Source organism: Mustela putorius, unplaced genomic scaffold, assembly GCF_011764305.1.
Source record: "Mustela putorius furo isolate JIRA1106 unplaced genomic scaffold, ASM1176430v1.1 tig00001584_pilon_pilon_pilon, whole genome shotgun sequence".
Lineage (NCBI taxonomy): Eukaryota > Metazoa > Chordata > Mammalia > Carnivora > Mustelidae > Mustela > Mustela putorius.
Window position 1 is genome coordinate 613,787 of NW_025421806.1, and position 27,180 is coordinate 640,966.

Here is a 27,180-nt window from a genome sequence, read left to right on the forward strand (position 1 = left end):
CTTTGGGTGACCCTGAGTGCCCTCTTGACACATAACAATAGCTAATGGCCTCCCTCTACCCAAAACAATGGGTCAATCTAGCTGTGCAGGGCCACCCCAAGAGGGCCCTCCAGCTGACATTTGTTCAGTAACCTCCAAACCTAGATGTTCCCTCACCCCCCTCATCTCGGGAGACACAGTCTTCCATTCTGCAGATACCTGTCCCTGTACCCAAAGTTCTTGATCTCTACTCCCAGAGTCTCCATGACAGCCCTGAAAAAGCCTATGTTCAGACATCCTTGCTGCCCTTCCTTACCCAAGAGTCTAAAACATAATTTTGGAGGGTTCATGACTAAGAAATTTCAAATTACAGAGCAAAGCTGTTTCTCTGTCCCTCCGGAAATGAGGTGGGGTGTTCTGGAATCTCTGGGATCTTTAGTATTTTTGCACCCAGCTGGTCCTCAGAGCAGGGGTCTGACGGGGCACGTTCCCCAAACTATAGCATGGGCATTTCTAACGGTGTCACCACCGGGTGTGCGTTGCGAGGGGAGACCAAAGGGGGCAATGCAAAACACCGAGGTCCCCAACCTCAGGCTCTACCGGTCTGTTCCGGTGGGAACCGACAACTTGGGCCTCTGGCTGGTGGAACTAGGCTGCTTCCATGGGGTCCTTGATTGGATCCACCCTGTACTGAGCCTCTGCGATTCTTCCAGAACTCCGCCACCCTTTTTCTATATGAGAGAACTTTCTCCATGTGGGAAACTTTTTCCGCATAAAGAGCTTAATGAGAGTATTATACAAAGATGGCCTCCACCTGCCCAAATCTGGAGGGAAAGGAATCCAAGAGCCAGCCCTGCCCCCTTTACCCTGACGCTCCCTCGCTCCTCATACACATCCCAAATTTAGCCTAGAGGTGCGAGAACCCCAACACTCTACAACTGCTCCTTTCTCCAGAACTACATTTCCCAGAAGACCTAGTAAAGAGACCCGCCAGCATGCGGTGAGCAATGGCCCAGCGAGGGCGGACCTGAAGGCAGAGGGCGGAGCCAGGAGAAACCCAGCTAGTGGCGGGTCAGAGTGGTTCCGAGGTGGGCACAGAAGAGTGGGAGAAAGGTGGGGGCGAAGGGGTGGGACCTCAAGTCCGCGTGACAATGTGGGAGGAGGGCTCGAGCGCCAGGGGCGGGGCTGGACGCCAAGCCCCGTAGTGAGACCGAACGACCGGGGAGTGGCCGAACAGCAAAAGGGCGGGTCCTGAGGAGGGCCTCAGCTGTCCCCAGCTAAGCAGCGCCCCGCGCAGCGCCGTGGCAGCTGAACTCCCGCTAGCTTGGAGGGAATCTTCGGGAGCCTCCCTTCGCCCCCACTTCTGGGGTCACTGCCGTGAGTGAGCCCAGCGGGAGGACCTTGGGGGGGTTGCTGAGAAAACACACTTCCTGAACTTTCGCTCCTACTGAATGAGTAGGGGGTACGAGCCTGGACACCTTGGCCCCTCCTCAAGCCGCGGTTCCCAGCGGGCCGCCGGCCCTTTGACCTCAGTCTGTCCCTTCGGACATTGTAGCTGTAGCGCTGGGGTGGGGGTGGAGTATTCCAGGCTGTAGGCGCAGTCACTTGATCCCTCCGATCCCGTCTTGGGGAGGGCAGGAAGATGGGCTGGATCGAGTTACCTTTGACATTTCCCCCCTCCCTGGAATTGTGTTCTACAAACGACTCAGTTTGGCATGACCTCCCCGCTTTGGGGCCGGGCCGGGCCCTCCCGTTCAGATCGGGCTAGAGCCTGTCAGCCAAGACCGAGCTTGAGTGTCAAGTGGGGAAAAAGGTTTGGCTAGGGCAGACCCCACCTGCCGGCATTACCCTGTGGTTAGCCAGATGACGGAGCCGGCAGATTACAGGGGTCTCTCGCGCTGTTAACACGGGAATCACAGTTCCTCCTCCACAGCCCCTGTAGAGATGCCATTAAAATTGCCCTTTTCCCACCCCAAGGAACCTTTCTGGAGCAAGCAGCAGCACCAGCCCTTGAGAAGATAGGCTTTACTATGCACACATCCACCTGATGGGGCGCCTGTCCCACCCTCTGACCCACAGAGTTCCTTTCCTCTACTGCATTCAGACTGCTAGTCAGACCTGTATCTCTCATCTCCTAAAAGTTGTGCTGCAGAGAGTTAAGCTGGGATTTTGGATTTAGGCAACCTTGCCACCTAGGTTTCTTTTTCTGTTTGGACAAGTTTCTTCCTCTGTAGACTAGGCACTATAGCTATGCCTCTTGGTCAGTATTATTGTTAGCGTTGGATGCTGTGGTGGCACAGGGAGACCAACACAGGGCCTGCATGGAATGGGTTCCCAGGACTGTGAGGCCCTGTCCTTCACCAAAAAACCTTGGAAGCCTAGAACATTAAGATTCTCAGAACCTACTGGAAATGGCTTTTGAGGTCATCTTGGTGGCCTCTCCATGCCCCCAGTGTCATGACATGAGCTGACTTAGCATGAAAGTTTCGAGGATGAGGTGTTCTCTGTCCTCTTCAGATATGGACCCTTTTCCCTTATTCCCTCAGTGCCCTGAATGGAGCCTTGTTTGTCCTGAATGAATGAATATAAATGTATGGCAAGTCTGGCCTGGGCCACCTAAGGCCTTCTTTGGGTTCTGCTTAGCTTGAGGGCATCAGCTAAAAGCTTGTGTGCATTCTGCAGGAGGCCTTTTCTAACCTGTAACCTAGTTTCTAACCTGTACACTGGTATGGGGATGCAATAGAGGAATGGAAGGAATGAGAGGCAGGGAGTAAGAGGCTGTTCCAGACAGCTGTTCCAGCTGGAACTGACCAGCTTAGAGATTTAGAGAGAAGGAGCACAAAGAATGAAGCTCTGAGACAAAATTGTAGTGAGCTGTATATTGACATCTGGGATCAAAATTCTGGTCTGCACCTGTCATTCTTTTTTTCTTTTAAGATGTTTTATTTCTTTATTGGCGTGAGAGAGATCATGAGTGGAGGGGATGGGAAGAGTGAGAAGCAGACTCCCTGCTCAGCAGGGAGCCCAATGTGGGACTCAATACCAAGACCCTGGGATCATGACCTGAGCCGAAGGTCAGGTCGCTTAACCAGCTGAGCCACCCAGGCACACTGCACCTGTCATTCTTGATGATAGTCTCTTCATGGGAGAGGTGGGGGACGTAAGAACCCTGAGAGTTCTGGCATCTTCTTTGAAGTAGCTGAGGACTTAGAGACAGACACTGGCATCTGGGAGGAGGCTAATTACTGTTTGCCAGTCTCCCTCTCTCCTTCCTCCCAGATGGAACAGATGGGCAGCTACCTGGCTGGCAGCATGTATATCTGTGTGTATACCTGGCTGGTGCTATTTCTTTGTTGAACTGCCCTGAGCGCTGAGATATGGTCAGTGGCCTTGGGCAGCAGATTAGGACACACACCTCCTCCCCCAAAATCTATGGGGTTTTTTTGCAGTCATATGTTTAACATATAGTATATGAGGGTCTATGTGTGCAGTAGCAGGTATCCACTCCTTGAAGAGCTGATAGGTGGGGGAGAGACCTTGGCTCAATGTGGGTAGGTGAGAGTTCCTAGAGCAGATGGCTGAAGGAATTAGGTTAGGGAAAGAATAAGCGTGGTGGTCATAGGATAGGCCTGGTCGTAAATGGAATCAGAAAGGCAGATGAGACCACATCATGCCTTGACCCTCAATTGCAAAGCTTATACTTCTGAACTTAAACTTAGGGATCATGAGCAGCTCTCTAAAGTAGGAAGAGATATTGTCTCATAAGTGCTTTAAAAAGATTGCCATAGTTGCTGTGAGCAGAAGGCACTGGGGCAAAAGGTGGAAGCAGGGAGGCCTATTGGGGAAGTACTGCAGTGATACATGGGAGAAATGACAGTGCCCCAAAGTAGGGCAGGGGCAAGGAGAGTGACTGTGTAGTGGAGACAAAACCAAGAGGTAGCCAGCCAATAAATGTGTTGCCAAGAGAATAGCAGGAAGGTTGGCAGAGAAATGGACTTGGTGATCAATTGCTGAGAACAGGGTGGAATTTGAGAGCAGAGAGAGAGTGATCTGAGAAGTCACCATGGCCCCCATGCTAAACTTTTTACCCCAGCCCTAATGAACAAACCCAACCCTGCCTCTCTCCAAACCAGGCCCATGACTGCATCTGGCTTTGGGTATCTTCTCTAATCTCCAGATTTAATCTGGCTTTTGACTAAAGATTAAATTCCATGCCTAAAATGTTCCCCGTTCCTTTCTCCTCTCCCCCTGCAGGGGCAGGAAAACCAGCCCACTGCCCTGTTAAAGATCTTAAAGAGCTGGTTGGATTGTCTGCCCTCTCCCACCATTGCCTTCTCCAGACCCCTTGCCTGCTCCTCAGCCTGAACTGGCCCAGGCATGATCTACCTGGCTAATTCTGTAATCCTAGACAGCTCCCTGACCCTGTCTGGGTTGTTTCTCCACCAGGAAAATGGGGAAGCATGCCATCTGCCCCCTCCATTCAGAGTCCTAATTTTGGCAAAAGCTCATGCTCATCAAGAAGAGTGGTTTAGACACAAATAGATGGTCCTGGTAAGGGTCAAGCCTTTATGCCCAGACCTTACATCCCAGTAATATAACCTTCCCAAAATATACACCTCTTTCTGATGCAGCAAAGGGAAATACTACGGAATGAGAAACCTCAGTTCTACATCTCTCTTCCCCTTTCAGAATCAGGCAGTCCAGGTTCAGATGTGGTTTGTCAGGTGGTCCCACTGCCCACTCCTTCCGTAACTGGGGATTGATGCCCCAGAACCCTCAGGAGAAGAGCCACGTCTACCCCCGCCGCCGCCCTGGGAGCCACGTGGACCATAAGAGCTCCAAGGCCATCGCAGCCGCAGCTATGTACACCTTCTTGCCTGATAACTTCTCGCCCGCCAAGCCCAAGCCCTCCAAAGAGCTGAAACCACTACTAGGCTCCGTGGTACTAGGGTTGCTGCTGGTGTTGGCTGCAGTGGTGGCCTGGTGCTATTACAGCGCCTCTCTACGCAAAGCAGAGCGCCTGCGTGCCGAACTGCTGGACCTCAACCGAGGCGGCTTCTCAATCCGCAACCAGAAGGGCGAGCAGGTCTTCCGCCTGGCCTTCCGCTCAGGGGCGCTGGACCTCGACTCCTGCAGCCGCGACGGCGCAGTCCTCGGTTGTTCTCGCACAGCCGATGGGCGCCCCCTGCACTTCTTCATCCAGACTGTGAGGCCCAAGGATACAGTCATGTGCTACCGCGTGCGCTGGGAGGAGGCGGCGCCAGGGCGCGAGGTGGAACACGCTATGTTTCTGGGCGATGCAGCTGCTCACTGGTACGGCGGTGCTGAGATGAGGACCCAACACTGGCCCATCCGCCTAGAGGGCCAGCAGGAGCCGCAGCCTTTTGTCACCAGCGATGTCTATTCCTCTGACGCCGCATTCGGAGGCATCCTCGAGCGCTACTGGCTGTCATCGCGTGCAGCTGCCATTAAGGTCAACGACTCAGTGCCCTTCCACCTGGGCTGGAACAGCACAGAGCGCTCTCTGCGTCTGCAGGCACGCTACCACAACACGCCCTACAAGCCACCTGCTGGCCGCCCTGCCGCGCCAGAGCTCAGCTACCGCGTGTGCGTCGGCTCTGACGTCACTTCCATCCACAAATACATGGTGCGGCGCTATTTCAACAAGCCCTCGAGAGTGCCGGCCCCCGAGGCCTTCCGGGACCCCATCTGGTCCACGTGGGTGCTGTACGGGCGTGCGGTGGACCAGGACAAAGTGCAGCGTTTCGCCCAGCAGATCCGCCAGCACCGATTCAACAGCAGCCACTTGGAAATAGACGACATGTACACACCTGCCTACGGAGACTTCGACTTTGACGAGGCCAAGTTCCCCAATGCCAGCGACATGTTCCGCCGTCTGCGTGATGCCGGCTTTCGTGTCACGCTCTGGGTTCACCCATTTGTCAACTACAACTCCTCCTGCTTTGGTGAGGGAGTGGAACGCGAGCTGTTCGTGCGCGAACCCACCGGGCGGCTGCCCGCGCTTGTGCGCTGGTGGAATGGCATCGGCGCGGTGCTCGACTTCACACGCCCGGAGGCTCGAGACTGGTTTCAGGGGCACCTGCGGCGGCTGCGCTCGCGCTATGCTGTGGCCTCCTTCAAGTTTGACGCAGGCGAAGTCAGCTATTTGCCACGGGACTTCAGCACCTACAGGCCGCTGTCCGACCCCAGTGTATGGAGCCGACGCTACACCGAAATGGCACTGCCCTTCTTCTCTCTGGCGGAGGTCCGCGTGGGCTACCAGTCACAGAACATCTCATGCTTCTTCCGCCTAGTGGACCGCGATTCTGTGTGGGGCTATGATCTGGGGCTGCGCTCGCTCATCCCTGCCGTGCTCACCGTCAGCATGCTGGGCTACCCGTTCATCCTGCCTGATATGGTGGGCGGCAACGCAGTGTCTGAGCGCACAGCCGGTGGTGGCGAGGTGCCCGAGCGCGAGCTCTACGTGCGCTGGCTGGAGGTGGCCGCCTTCATGCCCGCCATGCAATTCTCGGTCCCACCCTGGCAATATGATGCCGAAGTGGTGGCCATTGCACACAAGTTTGCCGCCCTGAGGGCCTCGCTTGTCGCGCCCCTCTTGCTGGAGCTGGCTGGTGAGGTCACTGACACAGGAGACCCCATCGTGCGTCCGCTCTGGTGGATTGCGCCGGGTGATGAGACGGCACACCGCATCGACTCGCAGTTTCTTATCGGAGACACACTGCTGGTGGCGCCAGTCCTGGAGCCGGGCAAGCAGGAGCGAGACGTCTACCTGCCTGCAGGCAAGTGGCGCAGCTACAAGGGCGAGCTTTTTGACAAAACCCCAGTGCTGCTCACCGATTACCCGGTCGACCTGGACGAGGTCGCCTACTTCATCTGGGCATCCTGACCCAGCCCAGGACCTAGGAACCCCACAGCCCTAGCCCCTGCCTTCATGCAGGCCTTTAGCCCTCCATCACAACCACACTGTGTATCCCCAGGAAGTCCCCACCTCTGCACCATCCACCAAGCAGGTGCTGACAGAAATGTGCTCCCGCCAGCCCCGGGGGACAGGTGGAGGGGGTGCTAAAGCAACTTCCCATTCTAAGGCTCAATCCTAAAGACGTTTTTCCCTCCACACTCACTCCACTTTGCAGAAACCTATTTCCTGAGGTGAAAGAGAACCCAGAAGGAAAATATCAGCTCTATTCCTGTTACACATGATTGTGTTTTAAAAGCACAAGAAGAAACTTTACCCTCCATCCTGGCCTGAATGGCCATCTTTGCCTTTCTGAAGTGGGGACCTGATCCCATTTAAAGTCCAAAATAGCCCCCTACTACACTTAGAAGGACACGTTCTTGATGTTGGAAGCCAAGCCCAGAGTTCCCAGCAGCGACCTGAAGTGTGGCTGACCTGGTCCCATCCCAGCTAGGGAGATGGGATGGAGACGTCTGGGCAGCAGACAAGGAGGAAGGCGGTCCCATCCCAGAGGACAGGAAGACTGGGCAGAGCACGGAGCCATCATTGTTGTCCCTTGTTTGTGAAGTGACTCCTAACACTGTACTTAACCCATCTATGTAAACACATGGGCTCAGCCCTGGGCCAGGGCCATGGCCTACCAGGTGAAGACTTGCAAGGCCATGCAGGCCAAACATGGTGCCTTAACTCAAGAAACTGTGTGTGTGTGTGTGTGTGTGAGAGAGAGAGAGAGAGAGAGAGAGAGACAAACAGACAGGCACCATGTTTTCCTGAATCTGTGGAATAAACACAACACTTTTGAAACCGGATAAGCCTGGAAAGAGGGGGCAGGGAGCAAATTGGAGGTTTTGATTGTTGAGCTGGCCCCCTCCTGGTTAATGTCCCTGGGACTATAGTAGGAAATAAACAACCCTTTCAAGATCTCTCAGCTGCTTCACTCCCTGCATACATGGCAGGAGTGTGGCCTAAAAGGGAGCACTGTTCTTCTGGTGGTGGTGGTGTGCTTCCACACGGGAGCTCCACGGCATGTCAGCACCTGTAAATACCCGTACAGGGTAAGCTCTTTCATTTAAGCCATTTTCTCTTTCTAAGAGCAGCCTCAGCCAAAGTGAGTTGTTCCTGCCTTCGCAGCTGAGTCTGAGGAAGAGATGGCTTGCCAAAGTGGGGAGGTGGGAAACAGGGCAGGGCTCAGCTTCCCTTAACTCCTAAAGAATGCATCCTCTTGCCCACTCCTCCACCCCCTCTCTTTGCCTTATGTGAAGCATGCCTAATGAAAGTTCTGGGGCTCTTTCAGAAGTCCATGTTGACTCCTAATTCTACCACTCTCATCTGTAAGCTGTGTGATTTTAAGCAAGCCACTTAACCTTGTTGAGTCTCAGTTTCCTCATATGTAGAATGGTGATGATAATGCCTACCTCCCAGGTTGTTGTGGGAATTAGAAGCACTGATGTATGTAAAGTGCCTGGCACGAGTAGGTGCTCAATAAAAGGTAGCTATTATCCTGTTATGCTGTTTCTTGAGGGGGTTTGCACAAAAATAACAAGGATCTTTCCAGGCCCTAGCTCGTCGCCCAACTGGCTTCCTCTGAGCCTGCCTGTGACAATTTTTTCCCAAACTTTGGTATATAACACCCAGCTGAGCTCTAAGTTTGTGACTCAAGGGACACTGTGGTCCAGGAAAAAGGCAAGAGGAGAGCTGTCTGAAGATGAGATGTCAGGAGCTAGGATTCCTGGGTCTGCAGGAGACGGTGAGTAAATGAATTAGCATCCTTCTCCTTTTTGTCAGGAGCATCCACCAATCAGTACTCAGTAATGAACCTCCTGGGGCTCTGGCACCAGCCTATAGGCTGTGAAGTGACTAGAGAGGCAGAATACCGAGGCTGGGCCTTGAGAGGTTCCCTAAGTGGCTGGAGAGAATAACTCTTACTTGAATGGCCCTCCAGCTTTCTGTGCAAGCTGAAGCCAGTTTAACCAATCTCTTGAGCTTTGGTTTCTGCATGTTTATTTTTATCTTTTTTTTTCTTTTTTTGAGGGAGAGAGAGAGAGAGAAAGAGAGAAAGAGGGGGGCAGAGGGGGAGGGAGAGAGAGAATCTTTTTTTTTTTTTAATTCATTTATTTGATAGGCAGAGAGGCAGGCAGAGAGAGAGAGGGAGAAGCAGGCTCCCCGCCGAGCAAAGAGCCCAATGTGGGGCTCGATCCCAGGACCCTGGGATCATGACCTGAGCTGAAGGCAGTGGCTTTAACCCACTGAGCCACCCAGGCACCCAGAGAGAGAGAATCTTAAGCAAGTTCCATGCCCAGCACAGATCCCAACGCGGGGCTCCATCCCACAACCCTAAGATCATGACCTCAGCTGAAATCAAGTGTAGATGCTTCACCGACTGAGCCACCCAGGCACCCCAGTATCTTCATCTTTTGAATGGAACTTCTAGGATTCATTGAGATGTGCCTGTAAAAAAATTTTATGCAAAAATTGTATGTAAAAAATTTTATGCAAAAACGGCAGACAGTAAGTGCTCAATAAGTGGTAACTCCTGAATTTGGGGAGATAGGGGTAGGTGAGGGAACTGGGCTGGAAACTACATCTCGCCTATTCTGGCCCCTTTCAGACTTATCCACCACCCCATCTCTGCCCCATCCTCTTGTGCATTCCAAATTTATGTCTCCCTGCACATATGGATGGGAAGACTGTCTCTATTCCATGGGACTTCCAGCACCCTTGTATGATCAGGATTTCTCATTTGTCTCCCCTGTACTCCTGGGCTGGTTGATGGGGACTGATATGTGAGAATGGGAACTCCTCCAGAGGTAATGGAGAAGTTCAGGAAATCTGGAACTGGGGCCTAATGCCCCTATTCTGTGACCCTATGTACCTTGAGAGTCTACTTTAGTCTCCCTTCTAATACCATATGAATCAGCTGAACCCTACCCATGCCCTTTAAGCCCAAGATGTGAGTTTTCTGAGGGTCTTTACCTTGTTCCTCAAAATTTGTATAAAATGTCTCTCACCCTGGGTGGCTCCAGAGAAAGTCTTCTGCTGGTTCCCTCACCAAGTTTCTGATTGCTTTACCCTCCTCAGGTCCAAGGCTAATGGTGACCTCTTCATTCCCTTACCAATTCTAGGCTGGACCATGGCAATGCCCTCCTAACCTTTTCAATTCTTGGACCCTTCAATCTAATCCACATAGAAGCTCAGGAAATCTTTCTGAAATTCAATCAAATCACTTAGGAAAATATCTAAGCTCTGATGTTCAAGGCCTCTAATATCTGAATACTTTTCATACCTCTGTTTCTGTTTTACTCACACACACATACTTATGAGTATATTTTGAAAAGCATTTGAAGAAATACTGTCTTCTGTTCTGGGAACAGCTGCATGGCCCATCCCTGCAAGGCGAGGCGTGCCTGGACCCAGCCTTGAAGAAAACCGCAGTGGCAACTGGGTGATTTCCTTTCCTGCCATTGTCCAACTCAGTGGGACTTCAGCTGACGCCCTCCCTTCTCTGGCACACACCCCAGCTCCCAAGGAAGAACCTGGTTTTTATCTTAAGGCTGGTTATTTACTTCATCATGACCAAGAATCTTTCCAGCAGCTTGAGGGGAAGGGAGAATCCTTTTTTAAAAAAGTTTAATGTACTTTACCGTTTTAATGGATTATAGGGGAAAGCAGAGGCTGACCTTTTTTTATATTGAGATATAATTGATATAACATTATATTAGTTTCAGGTGTACAGTGTAATGATTGGATATTTCTGTGTATTGCAAAGTGATCATCATAGTAAGCCCAGTTAACCTCCATCACCATACATAGTTACCAAAAAAAATATTTTTCTTGCAATGAAAACATTCAAGATCTACTCTCCTGGCTACATACAAATACACAATAGTTTTATTAACAATAGTTACCATGCTCTACATTACATCCCTGTAACTTACTAATTTTATAATTGGAAATTTATACCTTTTGACTCCTTCACCCATCAGGGTATGGGAGAATTCATGGCTTTAAGTGACAAGCCCTGAGCTTGGCTGGGGTTGGTCTTGGATGAGGAATGGGAAAAGACAGAAGAGGGGGTCCTGTCCCTGAGAATTCCCAGTCTGATGAACAGGAAGAGATTGAGCCTCTGTACTCTGTATCCTTATGCTGTTTTTCTCTCCTTAGCCCCCTTTTCCCAGCAAGACATGAATTGGGAGGGGAAAGGAAAGGGAGGGGGTAAACATGGAGTAAGGCACAGAGCTGATCTCACTGGGTACCTATAGCACAACCTGGAGGGGGCAGCAGCGGGCCTGACACAGTCCTCCTCTAGAAGGGAAGGGACAGGTTGGGCCACAGTCTGGACCAATGGAGATGTAAGCCTCTGCTCCCCAAACATGGGGGCCCCACTTGGTGGGGGTCTCATACCTGCACATGTATTTCAGTTGAAATTTTACCATCAAAACTACCATTATAACTTCATTCCTTTGGGTCTTCAATTCAGCAAAGAAGTGCATACTATGGGAGTGTCAGGTAGTGTGTCTGAGAGTCAAGAGGGCATTTTAGTTTTCCAGAGCGCACCCTGGTGAAGATAAGTCTGGTAAACGCTTCTTCACCCTCGGGTGGTGGAGGCGGCACTGGGGAAAACAACTGGAGCTCCAAGAGGAGCCTCTCAGGTGTAGGTTGGGAAGCAGGATGGTATTTATAGCCCGGGAGGTGGATTAGGGAAGGCTTCCAGGAGGACATGCTCTGGAGCTTGGAGGGCTTGAGATTGAAGGGAAACTGTGGTCTTGGGCCCGCACTCGGGGTGAGCCGGCCAGAAGCAAGGTGCCAGAGCCCAGTCAGCTGGCACGTCCCGTTCAGTTCCACTTTCCGGCCTCACCCACCTCCCGCCACAGGCCCTGGTCCCACCCGGCTGGGAGTCCTTCCTGCAGAGATGAGACGAATGTAATTTATGGGGCTCCCCTCACCAAGGTAATTGTGTGTGTTTTTTTTTTTAATTTTTAAAAAGACTTTATGTATTTGACAGAGAGAGAGAGACAGCAAGAGAGGGAACACAAGCATGGGGGAAGTGGTGAGGGGGTAGGAGAGGAAGAAGCAGACTCCCTGCTGAGCAGGGAGCGTGATGAGGGCTGGATCCCAGGACCCTTGGATCATGACCTGAGCCGAAGGCAGACGCTTAATGACTGAGCCACCCAGGTGCCCCTATTTTTTTTTTTAAGGTTTTATTTATTCGACATAGCACAAATAGGGGAAGCAGCAGGCAGAGGGAGAGGGAGAAGCAGGCTCCTCTCTGAGTGGGGAGCCTGATATGGGGCTTGACCTCAGGACACTGGGATCATGACCGAGCCGAAGGCAGATGCATAACCAACTGAGCCACCCATGCGCCCTGCCCTCTACATTTTTAAGCCTCCATTTCCCCAGCTATAAAAAATGAGCAGCAAAATTAGGTCATTTTCCAGGTCCCTTCCAACTCTGACGAATAAGGTTTTAGCATCTTGAGCTTCAACAGCCTCCCATGCTGAGAGCACGGGGCTGGCCAGCCCTTGTTAGGAGGCAGCTAGCCTGTGGTTTGGCACCACTGCCCAGCCGGCATTTATTAAATCAGTCGGATGTGGTCCCTGCTGGCCTGGAAAGAGAACATTAAGCTCCAAAAACTTCCTGCAGCAGGCCTCCTTCAGAGAGCACTGTTCAGAGGGGTGAGGAACAAAACCATTCAGGTCCTTGGCAGTGCTCCAAGATCCTGTTCGCTAGTATTTTTGCCCTGTCTGCACGGAGAACCAGTGACTGAAAACATCTGGAAGCCTGCTAAAGACTTGGGTGACTTCTCCCTCCTTCCTTCAGGAGTGGCTGTTCTTGACCTTGGTAATCCAAGTTGACCTTCGCCAATGCCCTTTCGCATCCAACATTCTGCACTTCACTGGGCAACAACCTTCTAATAAAATCCACATGAATCCCTCTGCTAACAGCTCCTGGAAGAGCTGGAGGATCTCACACCTGCCCTGCATTCCTTGAGCCCTAGTAGCAAGGGAAAACAGGGCTGAGACCCAAATCTTTCGCCTCTGGGTCTTACAGTGGACTTGGAGAAAGGGAGTAGGTAGAAAGAAATGTCGTTGATGAGAGCTTGCTAGGGGCGCAAAAGGCAGCTGCAGGCCAGGAGTGCCCAGGTAGAGTGACAGGACTGCTGGGTAGTCTAGCAGAGTCCCTCAGGCCTGGCATACCTCTTGCCGGTGACCTCAGTCATGCTGACCAGGTCCATGATGACCCTGGGAGACAGGACTGGGCTGAGAATTTGGGGTCCATGTGTCATGGGCCCGGTGGTCCAGAGTTGTCTGTTCCTGTCTCCCTTGTGACCTGGGATATGTCGCAAATTCCTTGGGTCTCTATTTTAGGAAGTGCCTACTGAGCACCCACAACATACGCGCCTGGTGCTGGAGAGAGGATGCGTCAGAGTAGAACACACCCAGCTCCTGCAATCTGGCCCTACTCGTTTGTATATCCTGTCCGACTACAGGCCACAAAGTCGCAGGGACACTGGTGGTCTGGGTTCAGAGTGCTTGGAGTTCCACAGGCAGGAGAGCCACCCTGGCAGTGTCTGCTCGCTCTTCCCCGACTCCTCCCTTAGCTTCTCTGGGGCACAGTGTGTGGACACAGGATTCCCGCTTGCTAAGGTCAGAGCTCCATTTCACTCTTTCTCCCCACCACGGACAAGAGTCCAAGAAATAAAGACAACAGGTGAGAGGGACAGAGAAGCTGCCTGAAATTTATAAAATACAAGAACGCATTACAGCGCCTAGACTTCTTTTTTTAAACTGCTCATTTGCCTTCTTTGCACCCAGCTGAGGCTTTTGTTTGCTCTCCTCTGAAAGTTCTCAGCTGATTTTATTCAGCGATCTGTTCTTGGCTACATTGAGCCCAAGACCCACACAACCTTCCCCGGAGGTGACAGTGTTCATCTCGGGAGGCCCTCAAGGATCCTCCTGAGGTAAATGACTCCGCTCTGGTCAGCTCAGGATGCTGTGGAGCAGAGAAACTGGTGTCCTTCTTGGAGAGCTGCCTTCATCTCCTTGAACTGAGCCAACTGGCAGGCCTCATCCAGCCCCAACCAGCGGTAGGCTTGGTGCTCTCGGGAGAGTCGGATCTCCACATCGTAGTCCTTCACCTCGGCCAGCCAGTAGATGACTGTTTTTGGCTTCTCCCAGGCCACATATCTGAGCTCCCTTCTGAAGCCCTCAATGATTGTCAGCTGGTCTGCCGCTATGCCTGCTTCCTCCTGAGTCTCCCGCAAGGCTGTTTCCAAGTCATTCTCTCCTGGTTCCACATGGCCTGGTTAGGAAACAAGAGGAAAAGGAGCAGGAGATAATCTTCAGCAAAGGTGGAATTCGCAGGTCTGATGATTTAAAGATGGGTTTTTGCTGACTTTTCTAGATATTGCTAGGCTAAAGGGGGCCTAGAGATGGGCGATATCCTAACATGCCTAGGAGTGGGGCACAGAGTGGGTCGTGTCCGGACAAGTCCTCCTCCGCACCCCATCTTCTCTGCAGAGGGTTAAACAGACCATGTGTTTGGCAAGTCTGGTCTAGAAGACGGCTCTTCAGTGGTGAGAGAGATGGCCTCCCTCAGACCTTCGCTTTCTTATCCTTTGGAGCTCTCCTCATCCCATGTTCTCAGGGAGACCTTTCCCCTGGAGACCTTAAATTGGTTTTCTGAAGGAGGAGCAGTCCCTTCTTGGCAGACAGGAGTTGGCTGAAGAGGGAGCACTTTGCCTACAATCTGCAGTGAGGACTTAACACTGTCTTAGTTGGTCCCCGAAGTCCCAGGGCCAACAGACAGGCTCCAAGCCCTGCACTGCGGCACCGGCAGCTGTTTCCAAGTAGCTATCAAGGCTTTTCCAAATTGTTTTCATCTTTTTAACTGAGCAAGGCCAGATTCCAGTTTCACAGGGAAATTCCTGATGGGAACGCAGACTAAGGACACAAGCTGAGAGCCAGTTTTAAGAAAATTTGTTGGCAAGATCCAAACCCAAGGAGACAGCTGCCAGGAAACTGTTCTAGGAGAGCCTGAAGCTCTGCAGACTGGGAGCAGCCCGTAGTTTTGCCTCTAGGCCCTCCCCACAAATTCTCAGCCTGCCTGAAGGGGCCAAGAAGGACAGGGAGGGGTCTGGCAGCCTCTGTCAACACATGGTTCCAGTGAGTTGCTGGGGGCCTCCTGGTTCAGGAGCTCCTGGGGAGCAGGAATTGTTAGCTCTTCCCTTCTTGGTTCAGGGACAGGCCTATATTCTAGCTCTCCTCCTTCTCAGGGTTCTCATAGCAGTGCCCTGAGCCAGAGGGGCTGCTGTAAAGCTCCCACAGAAAGCAACCAGGAGTCAGGACTTAAAAACCTAACCTAGTTCCTGGCTTCTAGGGAATCTTCTCTGTACAGGACCTCATGTAGTGGGTACACAAAGCCAGAGAGGTACTGCATGGGGGGCGGGGAGAAAGGGGTGCTGGTGGTGAGAGGTGACACTGATCCTGATGCCCCATCTGCCCTCAGAAATGTGGGGAATCTGTGAACATGCCCTTGCCAACAGCATCTGTGCTCCATTCTACCCAGCAGTGTGAACTTGATAACATCTTTCCAGGCCCAAGCAGGACAAAATCTAGAGAGGTCCTTTGAAATCTTTCAGTGAGAGGTACTATGCAATATGACTTTGGCGATCAGGAGACAAGTGTGAACATTCCTATTCATAGTATTTGTGACACTTCTGTCCCTCTCTTTCACCTTATTTCTCCTTAGTGAAACGCAAATGTGCAAAGTCTATTTCCTATTCCCCTTTCCTTATTTTCCTCCAATGCTGGATCCTTGTTCACCCCTCTCCCACGGCACTCCTCTTTCAAGTCCCTGCTCCCTTCTCAATGGGTTGCTCATTCAGGGCTCCTGACCTGTAATCCAGTAATGACTTGACCCCAAGGTCAAGGCCTTTTCTCCTACCCAGCCATTTACCACAAAGGCTGGCACTCCTGTGAAACACACACACACACACACACACACACACACACACAAGCTGCTTCTGCCCTGGGATTCAGAGTTGTATTTACAGCTCCGACCTGGCATGTCAGGTCCTTTCTGTATGTCAGAAAGGATCAAAAGCTCCTGCCCACCCTACCCCCTCCTACTGCACAGTCACTGGGATGTAAGCTTTATGGGGGGCCTGATAGGGTAGCTTTCCAAGCAATGCTTGGCACTTTCTCGAGAGCCAACCCTTCTGCCTTGCACCTTTGGGAGGAGTCCAGTGACGAATGCCGTCTGATGCCTGCAGTAGTAGAAACTCAATTGCAGGTTTGTCCACCGTGGGAATGAGGCATCTTCGGAAGATGATCAAGCCACATGCTCTCAGGGCCATGGTCTATCTGAGGACTTAATGAAGAAGATGGGAAACATTAGGAAGTTACACAAAACAGGAGGATCGGGGCACCTGGGTGGCTCAGTGGGTTGAGCCTCTGCCTTTGACTTGGGTCGTGATCTCAGGGCCCTGGGATCGAGCCCCATATCAGGCTCCCCACCTAGCAGGGAGCCTGCTTCCCCCTCTCTCTCTGCCTGCCTCTCTGCCTACTTGTGATCTCTCTCAGTCATATAAATAAAATCTTTAAAAACAAAACAAGCCAGGAGGATCCATCCTGGAGGCAGCCTCTGGTGCTGGGGAGTAGCACAGATCAGCTAATGGAGACCTCATCAACTACAGAAAAAGGCAGCATTCCAAGGACCAGTGTGGGGAAACTAGAAATCAGGGACTGATTTGTGAGTGATGGTAGGACCCTGCCCTCTACCGCTCAGGGCTGGCAAGTGTGTCTTAGGAGACCAGAGATCCTCAGAGGCAAACCCACTGAATCTGGAGAAATGCTGGGAATGGGTGAGATGAAGAACATCATCCTCAAACCCATGATCCCATTTCCCTCAGCCTCCAGCCTGAGTCTGAGGGACAGAGACTCCAACGATGGGGTTTCTGATGGCCTGAGGGATCACTTAGGAAAGGGAGCTTGGTGTACTAAAAACATTTTTGTTATTGATGTTGTATATTGTGTACTAAAAACATTTTGTTATTTATTTTTAGTCTTTTATCCATGTTTTAGAATGTTATACATTCACATGGTACAAAATGCAAAGTACAAAAAGGCACACACAGTAGTAAGTCTCTTTCCCACCAGTGAGAAGCACACTAGCATAGTGGTCAAGAGTGTGACTCTGCAACCTAGGGTTAAGTTCTGACTTTGCCACTTACTCACTGTGTGATTAGCTCCTAAGCCTGTTTCCTCTGCTGTGAGACAGGATAGTAACAGTTCTACCTCAAAGGGTTGCGGTGAGGATCACATGTTAAGTTTTGTAAAGCTTTCAAACAGTGCCTGGCATCTAAAAAGCACCCAGTAGGTTTCAATAGGCATAGGAAAATGTCTGGAAGGATACACATTATTGATAGTATTTTCTGGAGGATAAGATTATGGCAAGACTTTCATTTGCTAGTCCCTATACCTCTGTATCGTTTGGAAGTTCACAGAGAATATTAATTTTACAATCAGCAATTCAGTAAAGACTGAAAATTTTTAGTCTTTTTCATTTTAGGTCCCTTTTTTTTTTTTAAAAGATTTTATTTATTTGAGAGAGAGAGAGCGAGAAAGCACGAGCAGAGGGAGAGGGAGAAGCAAGCTCCCTGTGAGCAGGGAGCCCGATATGGGACTCGATCCCAGGACACTGAGATCATGACCTGAGCTGAAGGCAGATGCTTAACTGACTGAGCCACCCAGGTGACTCTTTCCCATCCAGGGAGAAGTGGTTACTTCCTTCCATTTCAGTTACTTTTCTTTCCATTTCAGAAAAGAACACCACTACCAACAAAAGACAGAAAGGGAGAAGAGCAGGAATATCTGCAGCAGTGAAAAAACAATGCACCATCTGAAGGGGGCATGTCATCAAGGTAACAGAGAATATGGAAGATCTCTTATGTAAGCCTTGCTAAAGAAAATGTCATTGGTTCAGTCAACAAATATTTATTGAGTACTGACTATGTAATAAGTACTGTGCTAGGCCTTTGCTCTTAAGCAGTTTATATTCTAATGAGAGAGGCAGATTTTTTTTTTTTTAAGATTTATTTATTTGAGAGAGAGAGAAAGAGAAAGCACGTGCACATGAGCTGGCAGGGGGTAGGAAGGGGTAAAGCATCTTAAGCAGATTCCATGCTGAGCTCAGATCCCATCCTGGGGCTTGATCCCACAACCCTGAGATCATGACCTAAGCTGAAACCAAGAGTTGGACACTTAACCAACTGCACCACCCAGGTGCCCTGGAAGAGGCAGATTTTAAAAGTAATTAAGCAGATTAAAAAATAATCGCCAATAAGGAATGTGCTACAAAGGAAAAATGTGCGATTGGTAACCTGACCTTGTCTGAGGGATCAAGGAAGGCTTCCTGGAATAAGAGATGTTTGAGCAGAGAAGTAAGGAGTAGTAAAAGATAAGTTGGCAATGGGAAGGAGGGAGAAAGTGTGTTCAGGGTGGAGGGGACAGTATATGGGTGGAGGGGACAGTATATGGGCAAAGGCCCCGAGGTGGGATGGCAGGACTGAAAGAAAATAAGGTGTCTCAAATGTAGCAAAAGCCTAGGACAATGGGCCAGGCAGGAAAAGATTCAAATCAGTTGGGCCTCATCTGTACGATTCCAAGGCCAAAGAAGGCACTGGTGGACAGATAGCAGAGCTGATGCACGCTGGAGCTGGAGGTGATTGTCTCCATGGCTCCCTTGCTGTTACTCAATCAAGATGAGCCTGGGTGGCTCTGTTGGTTGAGTGTTTGCCTTCTGCTCAGTTCATGGTCCAGGGTCTGGGGATAGAACCCCACGTCTGGGAAATCCCTGCTCAGCCCGGAGCCTACTTCTCTCTCTCTGTTCCTCCCTCCTGCTCTCTCACTGTCTCTCTCTCAAATAAACGAAATCTTTTAAAAAAATAAGGTAGAGCCAAATGTGCTGCTCTTAAAAGATTTTCAGATATACTTTCAGACAAGTGAAAAAAATCTGGTTCAGCATAAAATGTATAACACAATCCTGTTTAAAAATTCACATGTAAATTGGTAACAGGCCTTTTTAAAAATCTATTTATTTATTTATTTGAGAGAGAAAGAGAGAGAGAGTGAGCGCGCTCAAGCATGAGCAGGGAGGGGAGGGGAGAGGAAGCAGACTCCCCACTGAGCAGGGAGCCACACATGGGGCCCAATCCTAGGATCCTGAGATCATGACCTAAGTGGAAAGCAGACACTTAATTGACTGAGCCACCCAGATGCCCTAGCAGCAGGCTTTTTTAAACATTATATTCTAGTTTCCTGGTCTCCCTATTTATGCCAAGAACTTTTCCCATTCTGGAAACCAGAAAGCAACACCCTGTCACCACAGAACTGGCAGACAAAGATTTCAAATTACTGGTTCTGGTTCAGGTAAAAACAGGCACCTGATCCCCTGCCCTCCTATCAAAATGCTCATTAAGTATTAGCAAGTTCCAGATGAAGGGCACCTTGTTCCTGCTTTGTGTAGAGTCTCATGGAATGAATGCTGGATTCCTAGATAAGCTTAGGGATCTAAGACTAGAGGGCAGTGCCCTGCCTGGGACAGGAAGCCCCAGAGCTGTACACCATTGCCATCACCCATACACCATGGGAAAACAAAAGTACCTGGATGGGGGGCCAAGAAAAACAGGCCTGAGGGGTGGCCATGTGGAACCACTAGAAAGAGGGGAACAGGCCAATATTTTCCCATGGGGGGAGAACCTTAGGATAGTGACAAGGACATATCTAGCAAAAATGTATCTCAGTAGATACCAATGCATAGGGATAACCACATCTAAGAACCAGACGAACCAGTAGTTCATCTCAATGGAACCAGAAGAGCTAGAATCAAGAGCTAGGATTAGATGTCCACTTTCTATCTATGCTGAGGACCCATGGAGAGGATAGCCGTTCTAGAAAGGCAAAACTCTTATCTACCCTTTGGCTTGAGCCAGCTGTTCTTTAGAATCTCTCCCCTTCCCCCATACACATTACTTCCTACTCATGCTTTCAAAAGCAGCACAGAAGAAAGCTCTTTTGTGAAGCTTTCTGGCTTCTAATAATTCCATCTTCTGGGCCTTTAACATGGCTTGAATAAACTTCTGCAGGGTTTGATCGGAGAAGTAGAACACTATGAGAAAATTAAAGAGTTAGTGTAGGGATTAGATCTTGTGCAATTATGGAAGTTGATGGAGAAATCCATGCAACTCTGTCACCTCTGCATCTGGTGTTGAGGCTGAAGTCTCTTTATTTCAGCAAGGCCAGCAAGGGGGAAGGGAGTCTGGATGCGAAGTGGAGGAAGGCAAGGAAACAAACTTGTGAAGACAAACCAGATCCTATGAGGACAAGTAGAACTCCTGAGGACAAATCAAAACCTGTGACTTCCTTTCACCATCTCCTAGCTCATTAACGTGGGTAACCAAGGAGCTGGAGCCTTTTGCCATACAGCTAAATGTTCATCTGGCCCAGATTATCTGCAGGAGGAGATTCAGCAGGAGTTGGGGAGCTGCAGGCCTGGGTGCTTTACCTGGCACCAATAAGGTGAACCAGCACAACAGCATCCAAAGGGAGGCACTGCACATGCCTGGTATCCTGTTCTGTCCTTCACGGTGTGCTGGCTGCTACTTCACTTCAGCTTTCCAAATCTTGCACACAATTTTCCTGAGGTTGACCCTAACTTGGAACCATATAGGAAGGGAATCCTGGGAAACACAGTTCCAGCTTAGCCAAGTGGACACAGTACAAAGCCAGCACAAACATAATACCTAGTCTGGTAAGTCTCAGTCTGTACCTTTGGCAGGGAAGAGCCAGACTCCGCACTCTGTCTCCTTGGGACCCAGCACAGCAGCTTGCAACAGATGTTCATGGACTCAACAGAACACTCTCCCCACATCCCACTCAAACAAATGCTCAGGGTATGTTCTGGGATTTTGGGAAACAGCCCAGTGTTTTCCTGAAGAGTGCCATTTACATAAAAGTCAATGGAGCTATTGTTGTAGGTTTTCTGTTTTTCTGGAGACCAAGAATGAAACTGTCCTGGGGTTTGAAAGGAGCCAGCTTATAGAGAAACACACACACATACACACACACAGACACACATCACGCATGCTCCAAGTGGATTCAAACCTCAGGGGGTTAAAGAACACAGCATCCAATATGCAAATGTGCTTGCAGCCAGGATTGCAGAGATGAGAACTCCAGGCTGACAGCAGGCAATTCACACTTCAGAAAAGTGGCAAAGTGCCTTAGGTGGTTTAAAAAAAAAAACCCTGAACAAAAAAACTCCTCAATGTCATCAGAAGGTTCCAGAAGCTAAGGAAAAGTGCTCTTGCCTTTCTCTAAATATACATTTCCCTTACAGCTTAGGAGATTCAGAACCTAGGTGCCAAAAAATAATTCACAGATAAATGGCTGTACTGATATGTTGTGTTCCAGTGTTTTCATCAAATTAATCAGTGTGCAACTGCAAGCATAGCTCAGCCCCCAAAGCCCTCACAAATATACCTTTAGATACAGAAAGACCTCCCCAAATCCTCTCGGCGTGTTCCTTATAATCTAAAATCCCTTTTGCAGAAATGGTTTCATGCCACCATGTTATCAATGAAGCGTCCCCACTGGGCCAGCTACACTGTGCCAGGTTCTTCACCTGTGTATTTTAAATGCTTAAGACAAATCTTCATCATAAGCAGGATCGTCTCCAGTTTTGGATGAGGAAACTAGGACTCAAAAAGGTTAAAATAGTAGCCCAAGCGCATAGCCAGCCTGTGAATGGCAAGATTTGAACCCAAGTAAGCCTAACTCCAAAGTGTGTATTTTTCCCCCTTCCTCAGTTCTGCTTAAGATGAAAAAGCAGGCCTTAGGGCACAAATGGTCCGGAGAGAGGACACACAAATAATTTATAAAATTATTTCCAGTTCTGAAATTCCCAGTCTTTGATCTATATTTGCATTGAGGATTTTTAAGGTACCTGGCTGGAATCCTTTCTACAGGACCAGTTTTAGTTGGGGCGGAGGAAGAAGGGAGGGTGTGTAGATGAAGGTCCTGATGCCCAGAGTTGACCCTGGAGAGGTAAAGTATAGCCTGAGGCCCCGAAACTTTGCCTATCTGATAAGAGTTTCTATGCGTCCTCTGCTTTTTCTCTGGGAAGAAGGAACCTCTATCATATGTTCAAAACCCGTATCAGGTAGCCTGGGGGTTCCAAAGAACCAAGTGATGGGAATACCTTTAAATGCCAGCCTTGGACAAGCACACAAGCAACTAATTTAGCGTGCTGGTATCCAGGAAAGTTGCCGAGGCCACTCCACCGTGAGGAGGAAGGCCAACTCTGCCGGCCTACAAATAAGCGGCTCTGACTGCTCGGTTTGCCCTCTCTTCCCACATCATAATGGTCTTTTCTGATTCTCCAACTCCCTCCCTTGCAAAGGATTGAACAGAAATGAGGTGCCCATTTGTGAATAAAGCTCCTTCTTATAAAAACAACGACAAAAAGAGAAAAAGGAAAAAGCTCCCAACTACTATGAATAAATTGAAACAAAGAAAATGCCCTCTCAATTGGACCTTTTCCTGGACATCTGCCACTCTCTTTTCTCATAGAAACCAACCTGCTGAGTCATCTTGCTATCTTTACTATTTGGCTGAGGGCAGAAACAGGAGATTTCACCTGTAATGGCATAAATATTGGCTTCTAGGATGAGGCCAAAGTCAGACAAGGTTGGAACAGAAATCATTCCTCATAAAGGGGATCTGTTAAGTGGCCTATTAGTGCCATCTGCTGTACAATTCTAGAAAGCAAACATGGGGAATTCTAATATTAGAGCCTGAAGGGATTTACTTACTCATCTAACATCTGTTGAGTGTGTCCCACTTGACAAGCAGTGTGACAGGATTGAAGAGTGGATATGAAGCCATTATAAAGCCCCACTTTCTAAGGGGTTCACAGCCTCATGAAAGTGGAAGGGACTTAGACAAGTTGCCAGTTTATTTTGAGCTCCCTCGAGGTATGTGTAAGATGGAAAGGAAGCAAAAAAAAAAGTGACTATCTTTGGGTCAAAGGGGCACCCCATAAGGATTCTGATGGATGGCTAGGAATTTACCAGGCAGAGTAACGGTGCAGGCAAGGGGCATTCCAAGCAAAGGGAGGAGTGTGGGCAAAGACCTTTAAGAACAAAATGACATTCCAATGATAACAGTTTAGTTTATATTCTTTGGCAATGAGGAGTAGCTTTTGACTGGTTTTAGGCAGGGCTGGCAATATGGTCAGACTGACATTTTACAAAGACATTCTGGCAGGGTGCCTGGGTGGCTCAGTCGTTAAGCATCTGCCTTCAGCTCAGGTCATGATCCTGGGGTCCTGGGATCAAGCTCCACATCGATCCCCACATTGGGCTCCCTGCTTGGTGGGAGGTCTGCTTCTCCCTCTCCCACTCCCTCTGCTCCTGTTCCCTCTTTCAGTGTGTGTCTCTCTCTCTGTCAAATAAATAATAAAAATAAAATCTTAAAAAAAAAAAGACATTGGGACAGCAAGGAAGGTGGAGAATAGATTAGAAGATTGCAGTCAGGAAGACCAACTAACAAGCTTATTGACAACAGTCCAGATGACAAATAATACAGAGTTAAATTAAGGCAGAGACCCGGAGAAAGGAGAGGAAGGGATGAATTTGAGAGATATCTCAAAGAGAAAACCAACAGTATCTAATGTTTCATTGTCCAAGGAAGAGGGGCGGGGGAGGAGGAGGGAGAAAGAGGGGGGGGGGTTGTTTGGTTTGGGTGACTAGAGAAGTTGGTGGAACAGGGAGTAGAAAGTAAGCTAATGATTTGTTTGGGAAAAGATGAATTTGAAATGCTGTTGACTACCCACAAGGTGAATGAAAGGATGGAATGATGCTCAGGGATCATCTCATTCTATCTCTTCATTTCCAAAGGTGAAAATTAACCACTGGAGAAAGGTTTTGCTCCCACCGTAGAAACATCTGCAAGTCACCTCCCTCCACTTGGGTAGTCTGCCTGTGCATCTGGTATTCAAAGGATTTTATCCTCCTTCAGAGAGTAAAAACATGGAAAAACAGGGCTAGCTTTGCAGTGAGAAAGACCCAGCTCCCTAATTCAACAGTTATATTACTTTAAGCAAAATACTTCTCTAAGGCTCATTTTCCCAATCTGTAAAATGAGGGTAACTTCTACTTTACATGATTGTTGTAGAGTTTCTTTTCTTTTTTTTTTTTTTTTTTAAGATTTTTTAATTTATTTGACAGAGAGAGAGATCACAAGTAGGCAGAGAGGCAGGCAGAGAGAGAGGGGGAAGCAGGCACCCTGCTGAGCAGAGAGCCCGCTGTGGGGCTCGATCCCAGGACTCTGAGATCATGACCTGAGCCGAAGGCAGAGGCTTAACCCACTGAGCCACCCAGGCACCCCCATTGTTGTAGAGTTTAAAATTAAAAACACATACATAGGATCTGACATATCAGAAGTACAGAGCATATATGAGTCACTTTCACCCCTGTTATCATCAAAGGTCATCAGGAAGCTTCTGGCACGCTCTTACCTTCTATTGATAGTTGAATCAAGAAATGGTTTTTCATATTTCCAGCAAAACTGCTCACCACACCATTATATTCCTTATGCATAAAATACTACAAGATACATTTCTTTCAATATAAGTACTAGGAAGAAATTCCACTCTTTTGAAAAATGGTTTGCCTTTATTATTTCTCTGACAAGTTCTAAGCTAAATTGGGTACTTGCAGTTAAGTCTACTGGCCTTGTGAGCTACTATATTTGTTTCTATTATGAAGGTAATAGGTACCATTTTTTGAGGCATTGTGCCACGTGCTTTACTTTCCTTATTTCACTTAATTTTCACAACAACCTTTTACCACGATTTTGCAGAAGAGGAAAAAGGAAAGCAGCTCTGCCTAACTTCCAACATTATTGCTCTTAACCTCGACGCTGTATTAGCGTTTTACATTTGGCTATTTGATTGCATTCAGTTTATTTTCTATCTCTCCCTCTCTCCTTTCTTTCAGAGATACAATAACAAATACATAGGTGCCAAACCAGGCCATAGCAAAGGAAAAGTAAGTTTTGTTTTAGGTGGTGGGGCTCTCGTGTGATTTTTTTTTTTTTTTAACTACTGCTATAATTGCCATGATATCATCAGTTCAACAGATGAAGCCATTAGAACATACAAAATCTCGGGGTGCCCTGGTGGCTCAGTGGGTTAAAGCCTCTCTGCCTTCGACTCAGGTCATGATCCGAGGATCCTGGGATCGAGCCCCGCATGGAGGCTCTCTGCTCAGCAGGGAGCCTGCTTCCTCCTCTCTACTTGCGAGCTGTCTGTCAAATAAATAAAATCTTAAAAAAAAAATACAAATTCTCTTCTGGAAAGTAGACAGGGTATAAAGGGTAACAACAAAGTGAAACTGAGGCCGCCGGTCGCTAACCTCGGAATTCTGGAATTCCGATGTCCCACCCCATCACCATCAGCAAGGGGCCAGCAAGCTCAGAGCCACATAACCCTCCCCCTTTCCCTGGACACAGAGGAAAACTAAGGTCCTGCGAGCGGCCGGGGCCTGGCCAGCCCACGCCTCAGTGACAGCCTGATGCGTCCACCCTTGACGGTGCAGCGACGGGAAATTATTCAGTTGCAGATTCCCACCGCTCCAACTCTCAGTTCCTCCGCGGAGAGGAGCACCCTGGGGGCCCTCTCTAAGACTACTCACCCAAAGCCTACGGCCGCAGGAGGCAGGCCTTGAACGGAAAAGGGGAAGTACGACGACCAATCCCGAAGGTTCGGTAGCGCTTAGAGCGACCAACAGGATAGGGCAGAAGGCCCCTCCACCCGCCTCAAAGATGCCATACTTTCACTTAGAACTCGCGAGATCCTCACTCAGAGGTTCGATTGGTTGAAAGACGCAGTTTGAGAGTTTACGCCCACTGCCTCCTCGGATCCCTGATTGGTCTTCTGGAGAAGAAGGACTCATACGTCAACTAGTTTCCCCGGTGCCCATTGGTGGATGAGGCGGGGCTGCCGGCGCGCGGGCACCGGCGCGGGCGTTCGAACCCGCGCTTGGTGGCGTTACCATGGGGATGCAGCCGGGCCGGCGCCTCAAAAGCTGGTGAGTTGACAGCACGCCCGCCAACTTGGGGCTCTCCTGTCGGCATTGTCTTCTGTCTTCAGACAGGGTTGACCGAGGGGGACCTGGGAAGCCATTGAGGTGAGAAATGGTGGGGAGAACCGGGGAAGAGTGGGGTAGGCCTCGGCCCCGCGGGAGAGGGCACTCTGGACGCCTGCCGAGCGCGAGAGGAGGCGCCGGTTGCAAGGAAACCGGGAGTTGACCTCGCCTGGTTGTTCGAATGCTCGCTGCTTTCCTACCCTTCATCTCCTTATCTCTGCCTTTTCTTCAGTGATTCTCTCGAGTGCTCCTTCTCCCACGGAGCCTTTCTGAGTCTCGAAATCATGCCTTTGAACCGATGGCCCTGAGTGGAACCTTTCTTAGGGCACTTCTCTTCGGCCTTGGCTTATTTGTGTACTTCCGTGAGCCCCGTTCTCCTTGTTTCCTCCCTTATCATTTAGAGGTCTTTGAGGCAGAGCGACGTCTTTCATTCCCAGTGTCTTACACACAGAGTTTTCAGGAAATTTTTGTTGAGTTGAATTTAATTCACCAGAAATAGATTGGATTCCTCTCTGTGCACCGCCCTGTTTTTCCTCCCATTTAGAGGGTTTATTGTTGTTGTTGTTGTTGTTATTGTTTTTATGGGAATAGAGGGAGGGTACCCTAATCTCATATTCGGTAGGGCCAGAAAGTCCGCCGTGAGCCTTTCCACTGTTTGTGAAAAGGAAAATCTTTTTGGAATGCCTGCTACAACTCTTCTGGCATTGTGGCTTTTAGTGTTCATATCCCAGTGCTTTTATTAAACTCCTTAATGAATCTTTGCTTAAAACAAACCATTCTGTTTTTGCTGAATGCCAGGAGTTTCTTAGTGACCCACAGCTATTGTCACATTTTAAGAGTGCTGTGAAACGTTTTGAAGCATTTTCTCCTTTGTGTTCTCCTTGTAGTCTCTGTGCTTCAGGTGCATGTAGCAGCTGCTCTGGTAGCTATCCGTTGGTCAGCTGTCGGTGACAGAAGTGCATCGCCAAGGCTGTCGTTTTGTCAACTCATGAGACTGTATATGGCCAGTCTGGATTGT

The 27,180-nt window shown here is 49.4% G+C and overlaps 3 protein-coding genes across 8 annotated transcripts in view; 2 read left to right on the forward strand and 1 right to left on the reverse strand.

Moving 5' to 3' along the window:
• MYORG (myogenesis regulating glycosidase (putative)) lies at positions 1-8,454 on the forward strand. 2 transcript variants are annotated; one of them, XM_004747419.3, is made up of 2 exons: positions 1-1,067; positions 4,669-8,454. In XM_004747419.3, exon 2 carries the CDS (start codon positions 4,742-4,744, stop codon positions 6,884-6,886), a length of 2,145 nt encoding a protein of 714 aa, XP_004747476.1. In that variant the 5' UTR covers positions 1-1,067; positions 4,669-4,741; the 3' UTR covers positions 6,887-8,454. The 2 variants fall into 2 exon arrangements, with proteins under 2 accessions (XP_004747476.1, XP_004747475.1); XM_004747418.3 differs by lacking the exon at positions 1-1,067 and adding an exon at positions 1,112-1,356.
• Positions 8,455-13,664: 5,210 nt separating this feature from the next.
• Positions 13,665-25,845, reverse strand: NUDT2 (nudix hydrolase 2). The gene is made up of 3 exons (XM_004747417.3): positions 25,710-25,845; positions 16,184-16,324; positions 13,665-14,254 (listed from the first exon to the last, which is right to left on the reverse strand). The coding sequence occupies exons 2-3, from the start codon at positions 16,308-16,310 to the stop codon at positions 13,938-13,940; spliced, it is 444 nt and encodes a 147-aa protein (XP_004747474.1). The 5' UTR covers positions 16,311-16,324; positions 25,710-25,845; the 3' UTR covers positions 13,665-13,937.
• Positions 25,846-25,847: 2 nt separating this feature from the next.
• Positions 25,848-27,180, forward strand: part of KIF24 (kinesin family member 24) — a 90,737-nt gene continuing 89,404 nt past the window's right edge. For 4 of the 5 annotated variants that reach the window (XM_045087901.1, XM_045087900.1, XM_004747407.3 and 1 more), the window contains exon 1: positions 25,848-26,204. The gene's annotated coding sequence lies outside the window, so the exon portion shown is untranslated. The remainder of the gene's footprint in view (positions 26,205-27,180) is intronic. The other variant, XM_004747409.3, reaches the window with a different exon arrangement.

What these genes read in the sequence shown, in the direction of transcription:
- MYORG (XM_004747419.3), top strand. Translation starts at nt 4,742, where the DNA reads ATGCCCCAGAACCCTCAGGAGAAGAGCCACGTCTACCCCCGCCGCCGC.
- NUDT2 (XM_004747417.3), bottom strand. Translation starts at nt 16,310, where the DNA reads ATGGCCCTGAGAGCATGTGGCTTGATCATCTTCCGAAGATGCCTCATT. An exon ending in TCACTGGACTCCTCCCAAAG is followed by an intron (nt 14,255 to 16,183) that starts GTGCAAGGCAGA and finishes TTTCCTAACCAG; the next exon opens with GCCATGTGGAACCAGGAGAG.